The sequence below is a fragment of the Penicillium arizonense genome, assembly GCF_001773325.1.
Source record: "Penicillium arizonense strain CBS 141311 chromosome Unknown PENARI_contig009, whole genome shotgun sequence".
NCBI lineage: Eukaryota > Fungi > Ascomycota > Eurotiomycetes > Eurotiales > Aspergillaceae > Penicillium > Penicillium arizonense.
This window is the reverse complement of record NW_019173286.1, coordinates 659,416-678,339: the sequence shown is the minus strand read 5'-3', so window position 1 is coordinate 678,339 and position 18,924 is coordinate 659,416. Positions and strand designations below refer to the sequence as shown.

The 18,924-nt window shown below is 51.4% G+C and overlaps 7 protein-coding genes across 7 annotated transcripts; 5 read left to right on the top strand and 2 right to left on the bottom strand.

Moving 5' to 3' along the window:
- Positions 1-257: 257 nt before the first annotated feature.
- PENARI_c009G11962 (L-threonylcarbamoyladenylate synthase) lies at positions 258-1,580 on the top strand (the record flags this gene model as incomplete). Its single annotated transcript, XM_022632066.1, has 1 exon — positions 258-1,580. The coding sequence occupies one exon, from the start codon at positions 258-260 to the stop codon at positions 1,578-1,580; it is 1,323 nt and encodes a 440-aa protein (XP_022488333.1).
- A 389-nt stretch (positions 1,581-1,969) lies between these two features.
- On the top strand, positions 1,970-3,031 carry aah1 (adenosine deaminase; the record flags this gene model as incomplete). Its single annotated transcript, XM_022631837.1, has 1 exon — positions 1,970-3,031. One exon carries the CDS (start codon positions 1,970-1,972, stop codon positions 3,029-3,031), a length of 1,062 nt encoding a protein of 353 aa, XP_022488409.1.
- Positions 3,032-3,538: 507 nt separating this feature from the next.
- On the top strand, positions 3,539-5,156 carry PENARI_c009G05098 (complex I 24 kDa subunit family protein; the record flags this gene model as incomplete). Its single annotated transcript, XM_022631854.1, has 4 exons — positions 3,539-3,866; positions 4,205-4,326; positions 4,421-4,711; positions 4,761-5,156. The coding sequence occupies 4 exons, from the start codon at positions 3,539-3,541 to the stop codon at positions 5,154-5,156; spliced, it is 1,137 nt and encodes a 378-aa protein (XP_022488231.1).
- A 1,643-nt stretch (positions 5,157-6,799) lies between these two features.
- PENARI_c009G09218 (putative SNF2 family helicase) lies at positions 6,800-13,683 on the bottom strand (the record flags this gene model as incomplete). The annotated part of the gene is made up of 5 exons (XM_022631979.1): positions 6,800-7,118; positions 7,196-12,010; positions 12,076-12,831; positions 12,890-13,028; positions 13,332-13,683. 5 exons carry the CDS (start codon positions 13,681-13,683, stop codon positions 6,800-6,802), a joined length of 6,381 nt encoding a protein of 2,126 aa, XP_022488257.1.
- Positions 13,684-14,989: 1,306 nt separating this feature from the next.
- Positions 14,990-15,914, bottom strand: PENARI_c009G11861 (putative polyadenylation factor subunit CstF64; the record flags this gene model as incomplete). Its single annotated transcript, XM_022632063.1, has 2 exons — positions 14,990-15,810; positions 15,863-15,914. 2 exons carry the CDS (start codon positions 15,912-15,914, stop codon positions 14,990-14,992), a joined length of 873 nt encoding a protein of 290 aa, XP_022488075.1.
- Positions 15,915-16,075: 161 nt separating this feature from the next.
- On the top strand, positions 16,076-17,162 carry PENARI_c009G05535 (prohibitin subunit PHB2; the record flags this gene model as incomplete). Its single annotated transcript, XM_022631864.1, has 4 exons — positions 16,076-16,247; positions 16,298-16,366; positions 16,425-16,780; positions 16,839-17,162. The coding sequence occupies 4 exons, from the start codon at positions 16,076-16,078 to the stop codon at positions 17,160-17,162; spliced, it is 921 nt and encodes a 306-aa protein (XP_022488100.1).
- Positions 17,163-17,529: 367 nt separating this feature from the next.
- On the top strand, positions 17,530-18,831 carry rmt2 (protein-arginine N5-methyltransferase; the record flags this gene model as incomplete). Its single annotated transcript, XM_022631928.1, has 1 exon — positions 17,530-18,831. One exon carries the CDS (start codon positions 17,530-17,532, stop codon positions 18,829-18,831), a length of 1,302 nt encoding a protein of 433 aa, XP_022488247.1.
- Between the last annotated feature and the right edge of the window lie 93 nt (positions 18,832-18,924).

Sequence of the window (18,924 nt, the reverse complement as noted above, 5' to 3'; positions counted from 1 at the left end):
AATCGAATTTCTGCGTTTGGCCTCTTATCGTTGTCTCTGACGGCATCGTGCAGGATGTTAGACCGAATGGTTTAGAGACGATCTCTATCAGAATTCACGCTTAAGGAATCATACCTTGCGATTGGAACTCGGGCCCCTCCTCTTTTGGCCCCTCGGATTGCGTGGAATAGGGCGTCATTGATCAAGACCTCTTCAAATTGCTGTTCACTCGCACTTTCGCCGGCGGTGCTCATCGCAGTTGTGCCAGATACATAACCATGTCTTCCACGCAGACGCGAGTTCTCCCTGTCCAACGGCTGAGCCAAGGGCCCGGCGATTTGTCTCTGGCCGAATGGTGGGAGAAGGAGCGCAGCCAACAAACACCCGAGTCCAAGGCTATCGAAGAAGCTGCTGAACTCCTCCGATCGAGCGATCTCCCCGTCGCCTTTCCAACCGAGACAGTATATGGACTGGGAGCCGATGCTACACGCAGCGCCTCCGTCCAGGGCATCTACCGCGCGAAACAGCGGCCCTCGGACAACCCATTGATCATTCACGTTGACTCACTGGACATGCTCGACCGTCTCCTCAACCCTACCGTCAAATCTAACACGGGATCCAGCCCGCGATCCAGCCCGGGATCCCCTACGACGCCGCGCATCTCCATCCCACCGATCTACAAGCCTCTGATCGACCGATTCTGGCCAGGCGCCCTGACTATCATTTTACCCAACCCATCCGGGTCCGAGTTGGCGCCCGAGGTCACCTCCAAATTGACCACGTTCGGCGTCCGCATGCCCTCCTCTCCCCTCGCGCGGCTCCTCATCCACGCCACAGACCGTCCCCTTGCCGCCCCATCCGCCAACGCTTCCACTAAGCCATCCCCAACAACCGCGCAACATGTATACCACGATTTGCAAGGCCGCATCGAATTAATTCTCGACGGTGGAGCCTCCGGCGTCGGTGTCGAGAGCACCGTGGTCGACGGCTTAACCAACCCACCAGCGATCCTGCGCCCAGGCGGCATCGGCATCGACGAGTTACGGGAATGTGAAGGCTGGGAAAAGGTGGAAGTCGCCTACAGCGACGGAACACTAGAAATGAAGGATATCCCGCGCGCACCGGGCATGAAGTACCGACACTATTCGCCGAAAGCACGAGTCGTCCTCTTCGAGCCTACATCCACCATGAAAGGAGTAGTGAAGCATGTCCAAAAGGACTTGCAAGATACTGCCATCGGTGCACACAACATCGGTATCATTCGCACTCGAAACTGGAAGCTGGGTTTGGATCTTGCTCCCGAGGCCGAAGTCGCTAGTACTGTGAAGGCCGTCTCTGCTCCTATCGAAAACCTCGTCAGCTTCCCAGTGCCAGTGCAGGAGACTGGTAACCCCAGCACCTGCACGAAGATGGCATACGACTACCATCTCGGCTGGGACGCAACTGCTATCGCGCATGGCCTGTTTTCGGCGCTACGCGCGCTCGACGATCTTGATGTTGATGTGATCTACGTGGAGGGTGTTTCAGATGACGAGGGCCACTTGTCTGCGGCTATTATGAACCGGCTCCGCAAGGCTGCTGGTGCCGAACTGCGGGTTTAGGTGATTTACGATTATAGTGTCAAGTGTGGGGTGGATAGATTTTCAAATGTGTTGTCAATATTAGAACTTTTGTGCAAAGTACATGGACGGAGCAATGAAATATCTCTTGGACTTACCATTTTAGTGCTGCAGTGCCTTTATACTCCTTTTTAGGCTTCCGATCACGATCTCGGGGACCTCCGGCCCACGGACGAGGAAGGCTTATCCACCCGCTCTTCACGATAATCGAAAAAGGAGTCATAAATGGTCTCGGAGTCTCGGAGCATGGTATATCTTGAGACACCGGTGAAAAGAACGTTTCCATATATCTTGGCACAGTCCGTACAATCTATAGAAACAGGAAACAACCAATCTCAAAAGCCACCTGCACATAACAAAACCAACCCACCATGTGCCAATCCCCCCTCCACGACTTCATCAAAGGCCTGCCAAAATGCGAGCACCACGTCCACCTGGAGGGATGCCTAACTCCAGAACTAATCTTCGAACTGGCGGCGCGAAACGGCATACCCCTCCCAACAGACCCAGTCTACACCTCAATCTCTACCCTAAGCAAACGCTATGAACACTTTACCTCACTGGACGACTTCCTACACTTCTACTTCGAAGGCATGGCAGTCCTCCGCAACGAACAAGACTTCGCGGATCTAGCCTGGTCCTACTTCCAAAAGGCGCATTCGGATGGCGTCCACCACGCCGAAGTCTTCTTCGACCCCCAAGTCCACGAAGACCGCGGCATCCCCTACGAAACCGTCGTAGGCGGATTCTCCAAGGGCTGCCAGCGCGCCGAGAAAGAACTCGGCCTATCAACTCGCCTGATTCTCTGTTTCGTGCGCCATCTCCCCGTCGATTCGGCCAAGGGCGTTTACGATGAATTGGTCGCTAGTAAGCACTTCGAAGCTGGAGTTGTTCACGGTCTTGGATGGTCTTCTTCGGAGGTTGGGCCTCCGAAGGATATGTTCCGTGATATCTATGCCGATGCGAAGGTAAAGGGTATCCCGCTTACGGCGCATGCCGGTGAAGAGGGTGACCCCACGTATATCAGTACGGCGCTTGAGCTTGGTGCCACGCGGATTGATCATGGGATTCGGCTTGTTGAGGACGAGGAGTTGATGAAGCGAGTTGCGCGCCAGGGCACTTTGCTTACTGTTTGTCCTTTGTCGAATGTGCGGCTGCGGTGTGTGAAGTCTGTTAAGGAGGTTCCTATTCGGAAGTTCTTGGAAGCTGGGGTGAAGTTTTCGATTAATAGTGATGATCCGGCTTACTTTGGGGGGTATATTTTGGATAATTATTGTGCTGTGCAGGAGGCGTTTGGGTTGAATGTTTTGGAGTGGAGGATTATTGCTGAGAATAGTGTTCAGGAGAGCTGGATTCCTGATGAGAGGAAGGCGGTTTTGTTGGAGAGGATTGAGGCGCATGTTAAGGAGTATATGCATACCCTTGCTGCTTAAATTAGAGGTTGGCGTATATAGTTTGTGTATATATGGATTGAATTGGGTGGGCGTGCATCTAATACCCTGTGTTTCAACACCTTTGTATGCCGTTTTCAACCGGAGTATATATCAGGAGCAATTTAAATGAATATATGAAATGGACGTTGATTTAAAGAACTAACGAAGTCCTGACGAAGTACATAACTTAGACATCAGATATATCCCCTGATAAATCAGGCACCAACTCAGATCTACTCCTCACGTGGTGACTGCACTTGCAGTTACCCAGCTCCAGCTCTCCTACGTTGCACACAACCGTGATTGATGCACCAAGTAACAACCAACAGGTGCTGTAGCCTACTAAGGTCTTCCTTCCAGCCTCGGCCACGCCCACAGACACTACGTCAACTCCACTCAGTATCATCCATCGCATCAGCCATCCCACGAACCCCCCAGCGCAGAGCAGTGCAACTCTGCACTTCTACAAGAGACCAAGCTTACAAGAGCATCTCCTTCAACCACGAAATGTCCACCTCCACCCTCCTGGACCGCTACAAACTCGTCTTCTTTGTCCCGCCCTCCGACCTGGAGCCCTGCAAGGATGCCATCTTCGCAACAGGCGGAGGGTCATTTCCCGGAGGGAAATATACCAAATGTTGTTTCCAAACTACTGGCATGGGCCAGTTCCTACCTAATGAAGGTGCAGACCCGGCCATCGGGGCGGTTGGTGTTGTGGAACACTGTGAGGAGGTCAAGGTTGAGATTATGTGTCTGGGTCGGGATGTTATGCTGAAGGCAGTTGATGCTTTAGTTTCGGCTCATCCGTATGAAGAGGTTGCTTATGAGGTTTATCGTATGGAGAATGTGTAGTTGGATGATGAGTCGTACATGGATGTGTTGGGGACGGTGGTGTTAGTGGGACCGCTGGTTGATATCGAGTCCTGTTATTGTTAATTGACGCTGTGCAATTTTAGTGATCATTATCCATATCGTATTCATATCAATTGCAAGAATATTGTCACAGTAGTTGCAGGTGAAGTTGCGATGTTCGATGGAGGATTGTAAAAGCGGGAGTAATCTGTCGACGCTGATTGGTCAGTGTCCGCCCGCAAAACACCTCGTCAACTTGAACCTCATTCTCCTCCAACCTCCAACCTCATCGTCTTCCAATTGACCCTCGCATATCCCCAGCGATGGCCTCCAAACTATTCTCAGTCCCGCGGGTCGGCCGTCAGCTGATTCACCAGCTCCCCAAGCCCCAATACAGAGCCTTCTCCGCCGGCTCGCAACGGTTCAGCGATACACTTTCGGTGGTGCGTATCCGAACCCCTCTCCTGGCTACGCGGCAATTGCGCCTCGGATTGAAGAGAAAAAGTTATATGTACTGACTGTGGCCCTGTCCAATAGCACCGCAACAAGCCTCACAACAACCCGACCATCCCGTTCAAGTTTTCCGACCAGAACCTCCAACTCGCCGATGAGATCCTCAAGCGCTACCCTCCCCAGTACAAGAAGGCCGCCGTCATGCCCCTGCTCGACCTTGGCCAGCGCCAGCACGGTTTCACCAGCATCAGCGTCATGAACGAGGTCGCTCGCATGCTCGAGATGCCCCCAATGCGCGTTTACGAGGTTGCGACCTTCTACACCATGTATAACCGCGAGCCCGTTGGCAAGTACTTCTTGCAGATCTGCACGACGGTAAGCAGCAATGACAACATTGATTCCAGACAATTGCTAATCTCCCCAGACCCCATGCCAGCTTGGTGGCTGTGGTAGCGACTCCATCGTCAAGGCCATCAACGAGCACCTCGGAATCACGCCTGGCCACACCACCGAGGACGGCCTCTTCACATACATTGAGGTCGAGTGCCTCGGCGCCTGCGTCAACGCCCCTATGGTCCAGATCAACGACGACTACTACGAGGACCTGACCCCCGAGTCAATCAAGACCCTCCTGACCGCACTTAAGGACTCCGCCTCCGCCACCGGCACCGGCACCAAGGTCCCCGCCCCGGGCCCGCTGAGCGGGCGCGATACCTGCGAGAACAGCGCCGGCCTGACCAACCTGACCGACGTGCCTGTGTGGAACCCGGAGACGATGATGCGCAAGGACAATGCATTGGACGCGCAGCCCCAGCAATAAGAGAGCTCCAAAAGAGAGAAAAGAATATAAACCCTCTTCACATTGCCGTGGGTCAATTCCAGATGGGAGGATATTATAATGGTTGTGTTTTTTGAATTGGACGAGCAAAAGCCGCGCCTTGTGGGTACCGTGGTCAACCGTGGACAATAGAGGTTCCCGCGCCCCCTGGCGCCCTGAATGATAACCACTCCGAGGCGTCCTTTCTACCTGTTTTTTTGTCTGTCTACCGTGTACAGTACGTTTGTTCCTGGTCTTGGTGTGATCGGAGCCTGAATACAGATCTGGCCCAGTCGCTGTGGGATATCGGCAGGACCAATCGCATTTTCCTTGAACTTGTTCATTTTCATCTTTTCATTATGCTTCGGACTGAGTAGATTCGCAACGTGGGTTCTAGGCTTGAATTATACCTCACGTAGACGTACTCATATTTCAATCTGGCATCACTCCTTGGAAGAAATTTGATGGCCTCTAACCTGTCTACCTACCAGTCTCGACCTGTGTATAATCCGCCAATTACATTCGATGTGCAACTACTATATCCAAGTCACCACTCAAGTCCGCTGTCCATTAAAAAGAGGTCTTTACTAGTGACAACCTAGCTCTTTGTCGTACATGTATCAGCACAAGTCAAAAGGCATCCCGGAATAGTCTGCAGACTTCAACGAAAATGGTGCTCTTAGGGTTAAGCGCATACCAGAAGATCTGAACCTACCTTGGGCCCACGGCATTGGGTTCCTGCTAGCTGGCCGTTGACGTAGCGCTACGTATGGTATTATGGGCTGAAATAATACAACAAAGCCTTTCACATGAAAACTGTATATCCACGAAGAAATGTAACCAAGACGGAAACCTAATGCCACCCAGTTATCGATATCCGAGGCAGCGGTCTCTGCTCTCACAAAACCTTATACGGTCGACTTGCTCGAGAAGAGGTTTCGTATTGGCCTACTTCTATTTCTCAGCTTATTCCTAGGGAATTTTGAACTATAGATAATGCAAAACACCTGATGTGACATAAGACAGTCTATGTTGGATTAGCCACTTGTGCTAGACTTGAATTTTGCTAACAAGCATCAATGAAATCGTGAAGCAAAGCAATCTGCTCCTTTTGTCGTATAGGCGGATACTTTGCATGTTGCTATACATCACTAAGTCATCTATCAAACATACAATTGTCTATAATTCCCTAGCTTGGAGGAACTTGTTAGCTGAGGCTATGTTGTCATCTACTACTAGATATACTACCGCGAAGATATGAACTATTTGTCTCCTCTAGCTACGCTAGAACTATAGGGACTGACATACTCCCTTCGGTTATTGGGGATAGTGCTATAACAGTGCTCTCCTTTTACTTAAGCTTTTTCATGCAAGTAGTTCAACTTGAGCAGTACTGTAACTACTCGGGCCTCTTTGTATCACTTGTCTATTTCTTTGTCCTTACAAGTCAATATAATCTAAGGGCAATTGATTCTCTTTATAGAGTAGTTACCTCCCACTACACTTTCTACTTAGTAAAACCTCTACGCAGGCTTACATAAGAAGTCCAATGGCAAGAAAAAAGATCTGACATTTGCCATAAATGGCGCTCTCTTGTTTATTCGCCGAGCACCCCCTCCAGGCCGGGTGCCACCTGAAGGGAGTGCTCACACAACCTCCCCATTCTCATCTTCCACCCGCTTCCCAGCGCACCGGACGTCGTCCTCCCGGACTGCTTCCTCTGCCACGAGGCAGGCCGCCCCTCTCCTCTCTACCAGCGTCCCATTGCCATGTGAGGCATTGCGCCGGGCGAAGATGTTCACCTCTACCGTCCCCTTCACCAGGAGGTGGTATACCTGTACGGTACGCTTCTGCCCGTACCGCTGGGCCCTTCCGATGGCTTGGGTCATTCCTGCCGCGTATTCGGGCTGTGAAGCCACGAACAGAGGCGACAGGAAGACCACATGGTTTGCGCACTGGAGGTTTCTGGGCGTAAAGTAAGGTCAAAGTTAGATCGATTCTTCAGGTAAGTCAGTGGGATAGGAGATAGGACTAGGACTCACAGGCCAGCCGCCATTGCGCTGCCGAGATTCAGGATCAGGGCCTTTGCCCGCGGAGGTTGTTGCTTCCCCTTTTTCATTTTCGGGCCCTCAATGAACTCCGTGATCACTTTCAGGTTTGTCGATGTGACCATTCGGTGTTCAATATTTGCAGATTTGAGGGCTTCCGAGGCGACAGGCATCAAGTGGCCGATCTGTACGAAGATCAGGACGAGTTCGTCCTGCGGGACGCCACGGACAATATCCACAAGCTTATTGAGCTTGGAACTTTCGCTTGTCCGGTCTTCCTCCTTGACCGATAGCCCGACAATGACCTTGGACACTGCTGTCACTTTTCCGTCGCATTCATGGCAGACGCATTGTTTGTCCTCTTGGGAAGCTAGGGTGCAAGCCTTGCAGAGGACGTGTCCACAGGTTCGGAGAATGCTGACGTCTGCGATGTCATGCTCGTCTTCAGCGCAGCCATTGCAAGCTGGGATGGTGGAGGCGTGGATGGTCAGCAACGCACCGTAGAAGCGAATTTCGCGGTCGACTTCAATCGCCGACTTCAACGAAGTCATGATGTCTGTAGTCAAGGCCTTGGTCATGGCGAGAGATGCTTGCTTGCGAGTCTCATCAGAGGGCTCTGTAGACGTCTTGACCTTATTCCGAGATGGTTCCTGTGATTTACCATCGTCGGTAGCTTCTGCTTCTGCGGGCTTTCCGCTGGTTCCCTTCACAACCGTTGCATTGAGAGCCTTTTCGAATCTCTCATTAACCTTGGTGACAATATTCTGATGTTCCATCAACACAATCCATTCTTGGTATGACTGATGGCAATTGAACAAGAGCTCAATAACTCTGCTGTTTACTACGGGGTGTCCAATTTTTGACTTGGAGATGATTTCCGTCAGTACTTGCCAGTCGAATGGGTTGTCGTCGTCACGATATCCAACAAGGATTGCTTGTCGGCATAGGTTGTCGAGTTTCGTCCAGTGGACCGTAGATTTGGCTTGGTTAGTTGCCAACACCTTGCGACATTTCTCAACGCCCCAGGGAGGCTTGCCAATATGGGTCGTTGTGCAGCTCATGATGAGAGCTTCTGGAAGAGTTTGACTCTTTGCAAGAAGGCTGTTCAGGGGACCGTCGATCCGTTTTCGGTTCTCCTTTACCGCATCATACAGGATATCGTATGCTGCTTTCTCTTCAGGTGATTGACAAACGAGAACAATGTTGGTCTCGAGGGGTATGTGATCAATCTGGGCGATGTTCTGACGTGCGAACCGATGTAGGAATCTTTGAGCATGCTCTTCGCGGTTTCCGTACCATGCGTTACTCCGAGGAGCTTGGTACATCTGGAAAGCCTCGGCAGCAGTCTGATTCTTCCGAATCATTCGCAGTCTCTTGTTCTGAGAGATTCTGTCACTATCACCGTCGTCGTCAATACCAAGGTCAAGACCGAGATAGCGAGCAATACTCTTGATGTCGGCAAATTCGTCCAGAGCGGGTGTTCCTGAGAGAATCCATTTGGAGCGTGCCTGCACTGACAGTAGGGACACCTGTCGTTCCTCCCCAGCATATGTGTACTCGTCGATAATCAAACGATTGAAGTTGAAGGCGTGGATGAATGCAGCTGCAACAGTGCGCCAACCCTGCTCAGCATTTGAAATACCGAACGCTGTTGCATCATCTAGCACCACCTTCAATTTGGCTTTACGTTTGACATCCGACACTTTTGCTGGTTCAGTAGACTGGTGTTTTTGTCGCTTTCCTCCTGGAGCTCTCATTTTCTGCTTGTTGTGTCTTCGCTTCCGCTGGCTTGCATTCGTCCCACAATCGTTGTCCTCGGCTTCAGATAGATCAGAGTCTTCGTATCCAGAATCACCAGGGTTCAGATGTTCAGCGGGATTCAAAGATTCTTCAGTCTCAACTGTCTGTGTTGTAGCTGCTGTAGATGTAACTGCTGTGTCGGACTTGTCGTTGCCAGCTTTTCCTTGAGCGGCAGCGAATGCCTGACCACGGAGGCGTCGGGAAGGCACAAATGTGCAGTTGGCCTGTGTCTCTTGAACTCGGCGACGTCTTGCCCCAATTTCTTGAAGCAGCGCCTCAGGACCATGGGATTTCAAAGTACCAACAAGCTCTCGAAGGGAAGCACGGGCGTTGTGGAACCAGCTGTCAAAGTTACGACCTGTTCCTCCGCCCGATCTTGCGGGAGCTTGCGGTGTTCCGGTAAATCTTTGAAGTCGGGTGTAGTAGCTGTCGTTCGCCAAGATACTCCATGACAGAAGAACGATGTCAGCATCTTGAACATCCTGAATGGTAGTCTTGGTGATCGACTCCAGCGCAAGGACCTTGTATTTCTCTCCAAGGAATTTCTTGGTTTCCGAATACCATTGCTTGAACACGTTGTTCGGCACAATAATCAGAGTTGCCTTTGTGGGGATCAACCCATTGCTTTCGTCCGGAATCCGATTGCAGTCTCTTTCGTACTGTGCATCAATCAATCCAAGGACAATTGCCGTCTTTCCATATCCGACCTCATCAGCCAGCACGCCGCCACGAACAATCTTGGGGATTGTCGCTTTGACTTCGGCACGCCAGGGCATCAAAGGAAGAATGGATTCTTCGACTTCTTCTTCCATGAAAGGTGCAATGTCATCTATCTCTTGGGAGATCATCCAGCTGAGCGATTGCAGTTGCTCGGTGCGTAGATGATACATGAAGTTGGGAGGTTGTGATGACGGAGTATCGTTTGAATTGTTAAGTAATGTGAACTTGCGATCAGTCTCTTGTCGGGCCAGCTCGGACTTCTGCATATCGTATGCATGAGGAAGAAGTCGCCAGTGCGAGGTGATGTTCTCACGGCTTTCGAAGCCAACCAGTTTTCCATGTGCCTGGTGCATCAGAGCTTGAACGTTGAGAGTGAAGCATAATTCTCCATCTCCACGTTCGTTGATTCTTCTGAGGACCAAAAACGGCGAGGGTCGAGATTTTACGGCACGTTCATAGGTAGCAGCGTCCTGAGGATTCTCATAGGGAGTGATTCGGTCTTTGTTGTCCCGGCCCCAGATGATGTTGGGGGGAGGTGGATTGCAGACGTTGCAGTTATCAATCACTTCATTGGCATGTTCCGGACTTTCTGAATAAACGATCTTGTTCCATTCTTCAAAGTCGGACCATCCAGCAATCTTCGGGAATAACCAAGCGAGACCTTTCAGTTCTCTCATTGATACCACGGGATCCCACGCTTGCCACCCGAGCTTTGCGTCGGGCAAGTTGAGAATCATTTTTGGGGCGGACAATGAAGCGAGGGGAATGCAAGCATTATGACATTTCTGGTTTGTGATCGAGATCTGAGTTCCTCGCGGCAAGGCGTCGTGAGTTATCTGTTCAGAACAGATGTTCAACTTCACTCTGGGGACCTTGAGCCAACGACGACAATAGGCATTGACTTTGCTCGGACCTTTTGATGCATTTAAAGCTCTCCAAGTTGGGGACAACTCAGCGATGGACATTCTTTGTTCATATCCAGGAAGACGACTGTGATCAACAGCAAATACACAGGCATCGTCTTTGGGGAGGGTGAGCTTTTGCGTGTCAAGAAACAGGTAGATGGTAGGCTGGTTATCAGTGCTCTTCCTTCGGTACATTGCTCCGAGTGATGTACCACAGTGAGGAAGAGCTTCGTAAAATCCTCTAATGTTGTAGTCAAGGATCGCGAGATCGGCGTCTAGTGCATCGACGTAAAGATGAGTCCAGACTTGAGAGTTGATGAAATTGGCACCCTTGAGACCACATTCTGCTTGGAATGACTTGACTTGCTGCTCCGTTCCAGTGATCTTGACGGTGAATGCTGTGCTCGCGGGGGAACACACTTCCCAATTACCTTCAACAAACGACCCATCATTCGGTTTCATGCGTGCGATTGGCTTTGCTAGCACTTCTCGGATGGTGCTTCTCGTGCTCGCGGATTTGGGTGGCTTTGCGTACAAAAGCCACTGGATTGAGTCCGGTCCAATCTCAAGATACAAGCTGGAGTACGGTCCTTGATAAATGACTCGCCAACTCTTCCCGCGCTTCACTTCGAAAAATTGTAAAGCATCGGTGCAAAGTGATTTGACGGTGTGCATGAAGTCGTCCCAGAACGCTGAGAGGGTGTTGTCGGGGTAAAAAGGTTTGAATGCCTCGAAATTTTTTTCAGACAAACCAGAAAGCATAAGCTTCATGGGAACAAGTCCCTTGATATTCGCAATAAACTCTGACGGCTCAATTCGGGAGCGGAATTCACGTAGATATGAGTGCGTGGGATTTCCATAGCAGGAAATGCAAGCGGAATGTCCACAAAGGGAGCAGGTGAAAATTGAATTCTTGACCCCGGTCTGTCTCTCGCACGAGCAACACATGACGGTGTTTGCTGACAATGCTTTGAGGTCACGGTGGTTAACGGGGCGAGTTGAGGCCACATCGAGGCTGCTCCTCACAAGGCTATATTCCTTGCTGATGAGAAGCGGATTATCCTCGGTGCTATCAGGCTCGGTCGAACCCTCGTTGGTGTCAAGAATTTTATGCGCGGCGATCAGGCCCGCGAGCATCACTGCACAGACGACGGTGCTCGTCATTGCATTTCCAGCCATGTCCATCAGTTCGGCTTGAGTTTCTCTCGTTAGCAGCATCCGATCGAGGGGCAGCCCTTGCAGTGAAAGAGCCTCCGTGCCAGACACGGGCCCTCCACGGGTGGTTACGAATGGTATACCCTTTGGTGTCAGGCAACCAGCGATTCCAGACCCAGCAAGGCTGTCATGCCCTCGATCGACGCCTTGAGACAAGTCGATCCAACGCCTAGGTGAGATAAGAAGTTAATAATTTTTTCATCAAGTGATAGTTAGGGCAAGGTGAGGACTTACTCCTTGAAGTTCATGTCGTATCCACGAACAATCTTCTTCAGGAAATTCATATCCACAGTTTCCCATACTCTCTCTGGCTGCGTCTTCATAAAACGATGCCAGAAGAAGTCCGGTGCCCTGAGCATATTGACTCCGGGTTGGGATCGAGTAATCGGGCGTTCGTTGCCTAGTTCAAGCTCGTCACGATGGCGCTGATGACGAGCCTGGTAGTTCTCCCAGCTGATGTCGCTTCGGAACTCTAGGCATGCCTTCTTCTCGATGGACTCGAGTCGACGGTCGTCGTCGGACAACAAAAACATTCCGACAGGTGCACTTGCTCTCCGTTTGAAGGAGTCGACAAGGCCGCGAACGTGTTGGTCGATGGTTTTAATATCGACCTGGTTCTTGAGGTCTCCAAGCAGGCCCGCCGCTTCCAAGCGGCGCTTGTCAATGACCACCAAGTACCCACGTTCACGTGTCTGTGGAATGTAGTAATGTTTTGTGTCGACGTGTAGATCGACCGACATGTAGTCGAGGCCCTCCCAAATTCCCTTCATCTGCTCCCATGGGGCGGTCCGAACATTCTCCTGAATGATCAAACGGGGTCGATATTTCTCCGCGTACCGCAATAGACCGTTGAAGGTGGCCCCAGACTCTCCACCTTGCAGCAGGGTCTTCTTGCGGTTGTTCAGCGGAGAAAAATCGACACAGGCGGTTCCTGCAACTAATATGTCGAGGTTGCCAGGGATCAATTCCGGCGACCCGTAGGCCGTTCGCCTGTACATCGAGGTTAGTATCAATGTGGATGTGAACGAGAATGGGAGGGTCTACTTACGCCGTATCTCCTCCAAGTTCCGTGATGTCACGAAACAGGAGAGGAGGGCGGAAGTTCCGCTCAATGTATGATTGCTTGAGCGGAACAATCTCACAGCTGAAAGCGTGCGAGATCCGGAGTTGCTGGTCCATACCTAGACCTGAAAGGGTATTAGCCATTGATCCAAAGAAGAGACGAAAGCAAGCGACAAGTGAGCACTCAGAGAGATGGGGGTAAGGATGGAATGAGAGGGAGGTGACATAGAGTTAGGGCAAGGATGGGAAGCCCCAAATGCTCGGCGTCGCCAACAGTCAGGACGCCGATGACCTTAAGTCGCCGACGCTGATCCCATCGACCACCGACGGACGTCAACCTCATCCCCAATCGAAGACACAGTGAGTGCAACATGAGATGAATATGATGATACACTGATTTGATGATAGGGCACGATCGAGGCACTTACCCGTTGAAATCATGTCCAGGGCCAGTAACGGGGCTTCCGTTCCTGAACACATCGTTGCCACACGGAGTGGCCGCTTGCCGAGCCGACAGATGACATCCGACAATCCCATTTGAAGGGCTTTTGCCGCCATGTCAGCGAAAATATCTTCCAGCCTATGCAGAGGCGACAGATCATTGGCTAGATACCTGGTCTCAAGAACCAAGTATCCCCGCCGCAGCTCCGGAATCTCTTCGACCTCAGGGTCTTGATCATCCTTTGCCAGGTCAGCCACCGACTGCTGCTGGTTTGTACCCTCCTGAGAAATGATGACCGGAATCAGAGGAAGGGGGGAGGTGGTGTTGAGATCAGACATCATGGTGTTGAGACTGGACGAAGCCAGCCGCTGGTATACAACGAATGAAGCCTCACAGATGAGGAGATGTGCCACAAACGAGGTCAAAGACGTCGAGGGACTCAAGAATAGACGTGTTTGGACACAGGCACCTCAAAGGTCTGCAGAAAATGGGGTACTGCAAGTCTGGAAAGAGGCATGAGGGAAGGGAAGAAGAAGGAGAAGAGAACATCGGATTAGAAACTGAAAGAAGAGGGATGGCCGGCGGCTGGCGGGGGGGAGAGCTCGCCCGATTGGGATATCGTGACGCCAAAGATACGAGCGACGGCGACCATACGAGCGACGGTGACCATACGAGCGACGGTGACCATACGAGCGACGGTGATCATGCGAGCGATGGCGACAATACGACTCATCTACCCATCACCATGCTCCTAATCCAACCAGTACTATCGCTATAAAATGAGCCACAGCTACCAAATATCAGCTGCTTCTCTCTTTCCCATCATTCACATTACTGTGCAGATGCTCCCCTCAACTACTACTACTACATACTACATTTACCTCCAGTCCGAAAGCTGGATCTTCAATTCCTCGCCATATAATAGATGAAAATGCAGGAATGGTATGAATAAGACCAGTAAACAATACCAGTGAATACTGTCACACTGCATGTAGGGTGTCCATTGAAACAAGTATACAACTAGTTTGACGTTGATGAGGTAGGGCAAGCGAAGCACGTGCCATGCTTTCGGCGGGTGTCCGCCTCAATATAATTGCTGCCTTGTGGTATCAGGACATCCGGAGATCAAAAATAAAAAGCCTCAGTACAATCAGCCGATGCCATTTTGCTCAGTAATTTCCCCATTTAACAATGGTCTACGCTGCGGTAGTAGCCTTAATTCAGACCCTTCGCCTTGGCATTGGCGGGAAAACAGCCGAAGAGTCATTGGCCAAAAATACAGTACGACGGGACAAAGGCAGAATTGGAAATTTGAAGCAGGTACGCCGTGCCATTGCAGCTGCAGGGAAAAACTTGTGAACAAACCAGTAGATGCACGAGAAGAGTTCGATTGTAAGGTTCTAAGGCTACGATAAAGTGTGCAGAATCTCATTTGATTGCCATTTTGAAATTTAGCTTCGATTAAGCCGGTGGTATGCAAGTCCGTAGAAAAAGAAGCATCAAACTCCCTGCGCCATCCATTCGCCTAATAAAGTAGAATCAAAAATTTGGGAAACATCATGACCAGACGCTTTCATCTAGTCAGAGCAAAGGGATTTTCAAACCTCATAGAGGAAGAATCTCATGTCTCGATGCAACAAGCCGCTACCGCATACCGCCTTGCATAAGCTGCTGGCGGAGCAACATGATTTGACTCCGTTCCATAGGAGGGAGCGCATCAATCGTAGCTTGGGGCATGCTAAGCACTTGTTGGAGAAGCTCTTCCTGACCGTGCATCTGCGGAGCAGGTTGAGCAGGCGGGGGAGCGAAAGGAGTTCCGGTAACGGGGGGTGTAGAAATCTGACCCGGAACACCGTAGGGCTGGAACTGCTGGGCTTGTTGAGGAGGGGCTTGGGGTTGGGCCGCCTGTTCAACGATGGAACCGAGCAGTTGGTATTCGACCAGGTTCATAAGAAGTAGAGCCTGGAAGATGGCGTAGGCGAGCTGAGGTGCTTGGCGCAATAATTCGGTGGCACGAGCTGGGTCTGCAACAGCGAGGGACTTCATCTGGGTGAGGACATCGAGGAGTTGGTTGGGGGGGAGGGATGCGAGGGTGTGAGAGATGGCGTTCGGGCAGTCAATCTGTGGTGGCAGTTCAACTCCGGGTGGGAGGGGTGGCAATGGCGCTGAGCCGGGAATCTGTTGCTGCTGTGTGGTATCCTGGTTCATCGTCGGCTGGGACTGCTGCGAATAGTCCGGAGGTATGGAGTCCTTCTCGTTGTTGTGAGGCCAGTCGACACGGATCTTGCGGCCCATAACCTCGTGGTCGTTGAGGTTGCGCACCGCCGAGGCAGCGGAGTCTGGGTCGGCAAAGTCTGCGAATCCATAACCCTTGGGTTTGCCAGTCTCGGGATTCATCATCAATCGGAACTTGGTGACAGTACCGGCCGTGCTGAGGATGTCTTTGACTTGCTCCTCAGTGAGGTCTAGAGCTGAATTAGCATCGCGCTTGGAAAGCATCCTTTAAAGAGTACTTACTGTAGGGGATATTCCCCAGAAAGACACTCTTCCCAGTTCGATCAGGCGCCATGATTGCGATGCTGATCGGAAAATGAATACGAAGTTGAAAGTTGATGCGCGACAGAGGAGCTAATTCTGCCACCGCCGCAGCTTGACTTCACATCCACTTGAGCGTCAGACCAAGTCCGCCCTCATCCATCTCCATCCTCTCCCCACGCTTTTTCTCACATCATGTCTCAAAATCAACGAGAGGCCTGGGAGCGTCTACAGGTCATGCTGTCCCGGCGCAAGGCTGGCTTCGGCGGTGGCTTCCCCGGTGGTGGCCGTGGCGGTATGGGACTTGTCGGAACTCTTGTTCTGGCCGGTCTTGGTACCTACGTCGCTTCAAATGCCTTGTTCAACGGTATGTTATGCTGCAATTCTCGAGAAATTACGTCTCTAACTTGTTTCTAGTTGACGGTGGTCACCGCGCGATCAAGTACTCTCGCCTAGGTGGTGTTAAGAAGGAGATCTACGCCGAAGGTAAGAAAACTCCCTGGCTGAGAAAAGAGAGCTATCTGACCTTGTTGAATGATTCTAGGTACTCACTTCCAGATCCCTTGGTTCGAAACACCAATCATCTACGATGTCCGCGCCAAGCCTCGCAACATTCCCTCTCTTACTGGTACCAAGGACTTGCAGATGGTGAACATCACCTGCCGTGTCCTGTCCAGACCCCGCGTGGATGCCCTTCCCCAGATTTACCGAACACTGGGCCAAGACTTCGATGAACGCGTGCTGCCCTCGATCGTCAACGAGGTGCTGAAGAGCGTTGTTGCTCAGTTCAACGCCAGTCAGCTGATCACACAGCGTGAGATGGTTGCCCGTCTGGTTCGGGAGAACCTCGCTCGCCGGGCTGCCCGGTTTAACATTGCCCTGGACGATGTCTCTTTGACGGTATGTGACTATGCTCCAGCATTAATCTGAACAAATGCTAACAAGTTATCTCGTGCAGCATTTGACCTTCTCCCCCGAGTTCACCGCCGCTGTTGAGGCCAAGCAGGTCGCCCAGCAAGACGCCCAGCGTGCCGCGTTCATGGTCGACAAGGCTCGTCAAGAGAAGCAGGCATTCATTGTTCGCGCACAGGGTGAGGCCCGCTCGGCCGAGCTCATTGGTGACGCCATCAAGAAGAGCAAGAGCTACATCGAGCTCCGTAAGATCGAGAACGCTCGCCACATTGCCCAGATCCTCCAGGAGAACGGCGGCAAGAACAAGCTCTACCTTGATACCCAAGGACTGGGCTTGAACGTCAACGCCCACACCGAGGAGGTCAAATAAACTCATTCCACTTCAAACTTAATGGCGCTGCGAGGGATGTGAATTATTGTACAAATAGCTGGATTAACAATCATCCAAATGTGTTCTCTTCTCTGGTTTTTAAATCTTTCGTATCTTTCGTATCTTTCGTAAAAATATGTAGCTCTAGTTTATGGATGGTCATCGATATATATTTTCTCCGCGCGGGGACAAAGGCGGCGAGTACAATTTTTTAGTACGGAGGGGCACCACTTTTGCTTTGATAGTCCAACACACTCGACAAGCATTGTTGAATATAACATTGAATTCGTGAGTATTAACCAGCAAAATCCTCACATCTTTTTAGTCTTTTAATCGCGAAAGAAGTTCAACTAACAGCGACCAGACAATGCCCGAAGTCACTGACGACACCCCAATCCACCTCACAGAGGTCGACATCGACCTCGACGTGCAAGAGATCCTCCTAGCGTCCTCGCAGCATGACATTCCCAAGCTGCGCCGCCTCCTCCGCACCCAGTCTACCCTGCCCGATGCAGCAAACGTCAAAGACACCGAGTCAGGCTTCTCACCTCTGCACTCTGCGATCGCCGCCTGCGAGCCTGACAGCGACACGGAGGGCGCCCAGAACGGAGCCAATGGCGCCGAAACCTCAGAGCTGAACCCTAAGGGTCTGGACAACGAGACTCTGAAGTCAGCCGTGGAGACAGTCAAGTTCCTTCTGCAGGAGGGCGCTATCTGGAACGATCTCGACAAGAACAATGAGACACCCGGCTGTCTCGCTCGGCGCATCGGAGCTCTCGAGCTGTACGGCCTGATTGTTGACGCAGGTGTCCGCGCAGAGCTCCTATTGAACCGCCTCGACGCGTACGAGGAGCTATCCGACGAAGACGACGAAGAGGACGAGGAGAAGCAAGAGAACGACGAGAACCAAACCGAGACCGAGGCCGAGACCAACGTCAACGCCAACATCGAAACCGAAACCGAAACCGAGACAGTACCCGAACTTGTCGACGCCACAACCACCAACCCAGGCGTGAACAACCCACAATACCTGGAATCGCAGCTAAACATCCAGAACGACCGCATCCTAGACTCAGACCAGAACGGCGTAATGATGGCATGGGAAAGCGACATCATGCGCAAATCCGCAAAGGCACTTCTCCCAACCCCCGGACTGAAAGTGCTGAATATCGGCCACGGCATGGGCATCGTTGATGGATTCTTCCAAGAACAGCAGCCTGCCTCGCACCATATCATTGAAGCGCACGACGACGTCGTTGCGGAGATGAAGCGTCGGGGCTGGGATTCTAAGCCTGGTGTTGTTATTCACCAGGGTCGTTGGCAGGATATCCTTCCCGGGCTTGTTGCATCTGGGGAGATGTTTGATGCTATCTACTATGATACTTTTGCTGAGTCTTATGGTGATTTCCGGGAGTTCTTCTCTGAGCAGGTTATTGGATTGCTGGAGCAGGACGGCCGTTGGGGATTCTTTAACGGTATGGGTGCTGATCGGCAGATCTCGTATGATGTCTACCAGAAGGTGGTGGAGATGGATCTGTTCGAGGCTGGATTTGATGTGCAGTGGGAGGAGATTGTGGTGCCCAAGTTGGAGGGTGAGTGGGACGGTGTGCGGAGAGCTTATTGGGTTGTGGATGATTATAGATTACCGCTGTGCAAGTTTATGGATTAAGAAGGGATTTGGGATTACTGAAGACAGAAGTTGGACTCGAAAGAGAACCGAGAGAACAGACATTGGATGTCTATGACTGAATGCGACGCTTGA